This window comes from Pygocentrus nattereri, chromosome 2, assembly GCF_015220715.1.
Source record: "Pygocentrus nattereri isolate fPygNat1 chromosome 2, fPygNat1.pri, whole genome shotgun sequence".
Classification (NCBI taxonomy): domain Eukaryota; kingdom Metazoa; phylum Chordata; class Actinopteri; order Characiformes; family Serrasalmidae; genus Pygocentrus; species Pygocentrus nattereri.
In genome coordinates, this window is record NC_051212.1 from 31,922,306 (window position 1) to 31,928,305 (window position 6,000).

The 6,000-nt window shown below is 41.0% G+C and overlaps 1 protein-coding gene across 2 annotated transcripts in view; it reads left to right on the top strand.

Annotated features, from left to right (window-relative positions):
• Positions 1-5,075, top strand: part of mllt3 (MLLT3 super elongation complex subunit) — a 65,810-nt gene extending 60,735 nt beyond the window's left edge. For both annotated transcript variants that reach the window (XM_017718852.2, XM_017718853.2), the window contains exon 13: positions 3,626-5,075. In XM_017718852.2, coding sequence (XP_017574341.1) covers positions 3,626-3,757 — 132 coding nt within the window. In that variant the 3' untranslated portion in view covers positions 3,758-5,075. The remainder of the gene's footprint in view (positions 1-3,625) is intronic.
• Positions 5,076-6,000: the final 925 nt, after the last annotated feature.

Sequence of the window (6,000 nt, forward strand, 5' to 3'; positions counted from 1 at the left end):
TCCACTCAGATAGCAGTAGAGTCTCTGAGCAGCTGAGTTCTGTCTCCAGTGTCATAACAGGCCCCTGAGTCTCTCTGTGTTTCTGGCCCAAGTTCAGCAGAAAGAGAAGAAATTCTTTCCATATGGGGGTCTGGCTTTGTAGTGTGAAAGGGATCAGGTTTGGGTCCCATTACTGCACAGTTTCATCTGTGCAGGCACTGTGGAGTACCCCCACCCTCCCCCTCACCCACCCACTCTCCCTCCTTTAATCGCCATTGTGATCCCCTCCAAACTTGAGAGAGCTGGAACCAATAAGGAGACGGTTTAGAAAAGCATCTCTCCCGTTACAGTCGGATACACGGCACCATGTGGAGGGGCTCCTCGTTCTCAGTGGAGATTGTTAAGAAAATAAGGCAAAAGAGGAAAACATTACAACAGCCATCCATTCAGAGATTCTTCACTTAAACGTTCTTGTGCTTGAGGAATGGATTTCCTCAGCAAACGATGATGATGAATATCCAGTTCTCTCTTGTACACGGAGACCTGTGGCTGAACAATGTGGCAGAAATATAACATCACGATACTTGATGTTTTCATGATTCACAATACGTATTATGATAACTTGTTTTTCTGAGGTTTTTTAACTTGGAACAGACATAATGCGTTGCATTTTAAAAACTACTGCCACAGCCATCTGAATGGCAAATTTGGCCTTGCTCTCTCTGGGTGGGTAGGATGATGTAACAGATCTGGTGGTTGGCAATTTCCTTTTGAGTGTGTTCAGCTGTCTAATGAGATGTATGTACATTGAACAAAAGTATAAACACAACACTTTTGTTTTTGCTCCCATTTTTCATGAGCTGAGCTCAAAGATCTAAGAGTTTTTCTATGTACACAAAAGGCTTTTTTCCTCTCAAATATGGTTCACAAATGTGTCTAAATCTGTGTTAGTGAGCACTTCTCCTTCTCCTCCATCCACCTCACAGTTTTGGCATATCAAGATGCTTATTAGACAGCATGATTATTGAACAGGTGTGCCTTAGGCTGGCCACAATAAAAGGCCAGTCTAAAATGTTTTATCACACAGCACAATATCAAGTATTGAGGGAGCGTGCAATTGGCATGCTGACTGCAGGAATGTCACCCAGAGCTGTTGACCCGTGAATTGAATGTTCATTTCTTTACCATACCGTCTCCAAAGGCGTTTCAGAAAATTTAGCAGTACATCCAAATGGCCTCACAACTGCAAACCACATGTAACCACACCAGCCCAGGACCTCCACATCCAGCATCTTCACCTCCAAGATCATCTGAGACCAGCCACCCAGACAGCTGCTGCAACAATCGGTTTACATAACCAAAGAATTTCTGCACAAACTGTCAGAAAATGTCTCCGGGAAGCTCATCTGCATGGTTGTTGTCCTCATCGGGGTCTCCACCTGACTGCAGTTCATCGTCGTAACTGTCTTGAGTGGGCAAATGCTCACATTCGATGGCGTCTGGCACGTTGGAGAGGTGTTCTCTTCACGGATGAATCCCGGTTTTCGCTGCACAAGGCAGATGGCAGACGGCATCGTGTGTGTGAGTGGGTGGTTTGCTGATGTCAAAGTTGTGAATCGAGTGGTCCATGGTGGGGGTGGGGTTATGGTATGGGCAGGCGTATGTTATGGACAACGAACACAGGTGCATTTTATTGATGGCATTTTGAAAGCACAGAGATACCGTGACGAGATCCAGAGGCTCACTGTTGTGTCATTCATCCACAACCATCACCTCATGTTGCAGCATGATCATGCAGGGCCCATGGTGCAAGGATCTGTACCCAGTTCCTGGAAGCTGAAAACATCCCGGTTCTTGCATGTCACCCATTGAGCATGTTTGGGATGCTCTGGATCGGCGGATACGACAGAGTGCTCCAGTTCCTTCCAATATCCAGCAACTTCCCACAGCCATTGAAGAGGAGTTGACCAACATTGCACAGGCCACAATCAACAACCTGATCAACTCTATGCGAAGGAGATGTGTTGCACTCTGTGAGGCAAATGGTGGTCACACCAGATACTGACTTTTTTTTTCTGACCAACCCCCCCACCGCCCACATATAGTAAAACTGCATATTTTAGAGTGGCCTTTTACTGTGGCCAGCCTAAGGCACACCTGTGCGCAATAATCACGCTGTCTGATCAGCATCTTGATATGCCACAACTGTGAGGTGGATGGATTAGAAAAAGGCCTTTTGTGTACATAGAAAAAGTCTTAGCTTTGAGTTCAGCTCATGAAAAATGGGGGCCAAAAAAGTGTTGCATTTGTTTTTGTGTGTGTGTGTGTGTGTGTGTGTGTGTGTGTATATATGTATATGTGTGTGTATATGTGTGTGTGTGTGTGTGTGTGTGTATATATATATATATAATGTGTGTATATGTATATGTGTATATGTATATGTGTGTGTGTACAACCCCAATTCCAATGAAGTTGGGACGTTGTGTAAAATAAAAATAGAATACAGTGATTTGCAAATCCTTTTCAACCTGTATTCAATTGAATACACTAGAAAGACAAGATATTTAATGTTCAAACGGATAAACTTTATTGTTTTTTGCAAATATTCACTCATTTTGACTTTGATGCCTGCAACACGTTCCAAAGAAGTTGGGACAGGGGCGTGTTTACCACTGTGTTACATCACCTTTCCTTTTAACAACACTCAATAAGCGTTTGGGAACTGAGGACACTAATTGGTGAAGCTTTGCAGGTGGAATTCTTTCCCATTCTTGTTTGATGTACAACATCAGTTGCTCAACAGTCCGGGGTCTCCGTTGTCCTATTTTGCGCCTCATGTGTGACACATTTTCAATGGGAGACAGGTCTGGACTGAAGGCAGGCCAGTCTAGTACCTGCACTCTTTTACTATGAAGCCACGCTGTTGTAACACGTACAGAATGTGGCTTGGCATTGTCTTGCTGAAATAAGCAGGATGTCCCTGAAAAAGACGTTGACAGTTGACAGTTGCAGGCATCAAATTCAAAATGAGTGAATATTTGCAAAAAACAATAGTTTATCTGTTTGAACATTAAATATCTTGTCTTTGTAGTGTATTCAATTGAATATTGGTTGAAACATTACACAACGTCCCAACTTCATTGGAATTGTGTGTGTGTGTGTGTGTGTGTGTGTGTGTGTGTGTGTGTGTGTGTGTGTGTGAGAGAGAGAGACAATTAGAAGACCCCAATTATCCCCACCTGTGTAAATTCTGTAGTGACAGTACACCAGTCAGAGGATGTATTCAATGAATCATACTACCATGGGTTGTCATTTTGGGAGTGTAATAAATGTTAAAAATAATATACTACCATGTACTCCTTACATACTGTCAAGCAAATAAGCTGTATTACCATTACCCTCATTTTTTGTGTTGTGTTGAAATTGCATTAAATAGGACTTGGGACTCTACTTGAGACTTGCTTGTTTTGACTTGGGACTTCACCCAAGACATGACTGTACTGGCTTGTGACTTGTCAGTCTTGTCAAGACTTGAGACAACTCGGTGATGCTCAGAAAAGCATGTCATAAAATATTTTATCGGGATGATCAAATTATCAGCCTCAGTGGACACCTAGTAATACTTTGTCTTCCGTTTCTCTTTTAGATCGTAAACCTCATTGAAGAAACTGGACATTTTCACATCACAAACACAACATTTGACTTTGACCTTTGCTCCTTGGACAAAACTACAGTACGAAAGCTGCAGAGCTACCTGGAAACCTCTGGAACGTCTTGAGGAACCTGTGCAGCAGGCTGCCGTGAGCAGGAACACCAGGCGTCCTCCATTTTGTCTCTTGAATCAGTCAATATGCGTGGCAATGCTTTGGCTCAGCTTCATCTAGAGGTCCTGGAGCACCTTTATGTTTAACTCCATGTGCCTCAGAGACGGACCCGATACATCAGCATGGAGAAATCTTCCTGTCCATCTGGACGTCACCTGAAAAGCCTTGGAAACCCCAACATTGCCAAAAAAGGGGAACATCAATTTCATGCTCCAAAAAAAAAATAGAATGTGCATATTGTTACTACGTATGAATGTTTTGTTCTGTTCTTTGTGACGAATGCATGTTTCAACACTGCCTTACACCGTTGTCTATTTATTGAGTATGAGTTTCAAGTGTGTGTGTGTGTAAGAGCAAATGATATTAAACTTGTGCAAGCACTTGGGAACAGTCATCTTGTTGGCGCTTTAAGGTGATGGAGCGTTTTAAGATTCGCTCGCCAGTTTCAGATCCATTGTGTGTAGTATCGCCAAGACTACATTTTGGACAATTTGAATGGCACTGTAAAATTAGCAGTTTCTGAAGAAAAGTCCCTACTTGATCTTACTGCTGTTTCCAAGAAAGGCAATGTCCAGAGCAAAATGTTCATGGTGAGGATCAAATACCCCTTAAATTATTGCACATCAACAGCGTCTGAAGTAATCTGTTCCAATCAACCATTGGAAAATTTGAGGAATTACACCTTTTGGACTGGGCAGGACTGAGCTAACTGAGGCCAAATACACTCATACAACAGGAATCTGTCTCAGTAGAATACCGTATTTTTGAATCTGTTGATGTTATTTATTTTACAGGGACCACCGTTTCCATGGTTCTTTGTTGGCTGTCTCTAAACCAGTTGGAACTGGTTACTTGTCGTCTTTTAGGTTTTAGGTTTTTTGTTTTTGTTTTTTTTTTTTTTTCTGTTCTACTTGTTAAACTGAGGAAATCAAAGTTTACTCTGCAGGTCCTTGAGACTTTTTTTTTATATATAAGAAACTTGATTAATTGATATTGCATTAATAGAGGCCAATATGGGCGGGTTGTGCAGTTGAGCTGTAGGCCTGGTGGTTGAGTTATGCCTTAAGGCAAGACCAGTATCTTTAAAGAGGTACTTTTGAATCAAATGAATCAATCTGTAAGAACTACAGATCATTTTGGACACCTGATGTAGAAGGTTGGAGGGACTGAATTATTGGCACTGTGTGTAAAGATGTGTACGAATTTTTCATAAATCTGCATTTTTTGTATTTTGTTTGTTTTTTGCAGAATGAAATCAAATCTTGTATACTTTTTCCTGTCTCGTTCAGTTTCTCAGCCCAAAGAACTTTTTAGTTTAGTTATCATGATATAATGTTTATATGTGTGTATAAACTTTATATGTGGTAAAACTTGATTCTTTCCTTTCTTGGAAGGTACTGACCTGCTTCCAGCTGAACGTTCTTGATCCTAATACAAAATCCAAACAGAGTCTTTGTCAGTGTGCGATTACTGACCGGAAAGTGCATTGAGTAGAATTAACATAATTGCAGGTAACACAGCTTGTGGCCAATATGGCATAAATACATCACAGTTGTGATACTCAAAACCATATTTTCATGGTAGAGGTTTTCCAACAAGTTACCATAGACAAAATGTTCCTTGAGCTTGTTGTTGCTCAAAGACTCTTTGTAATTGGCAATTTATGGCAGTCTTTTATTTTGAGATATAAAAATCCTTGTTGACCTGGCTTGTAACTTACTCATGTTTTGCGGGCAGTAAATTGTCCTCAAGAGGGCCATAGAATAGATTTTAGATAAAACTAAAATAGTTTTTGTTGCAATACCTGCCATTCAGTATTTTAGAAGTACTGATGATATATGCCGAAACGCATGTTGAGTTAATTTATGTTGGAATTTGGCTTTAAAGAAAGAAAATGTTTGACTCATAAGGAAATTTTTTAGTTCAAGTCACAACCGATGTCTGAGTCTCCAGTGAGTTGGGCCTATGTTTATACTTGCATGCCTCTTTTTACTGTACTTCTCTTTACAGTTTTAAACATTTTAGTGGACTGAGTGCAGTGAACGTGCTTTTGCAATGTAGCCTTACTGTAAAGGATCACTCATTGTCTCATTTAAAAAGGTTTTAACCTGGGGGTGGTGAGGAGGGTTTGTTTTAAGGCCAAGTGCGGATATAAAGGAAACTCTGAAGGGGGAAAAGTTCATGAAGGCAGTTTATT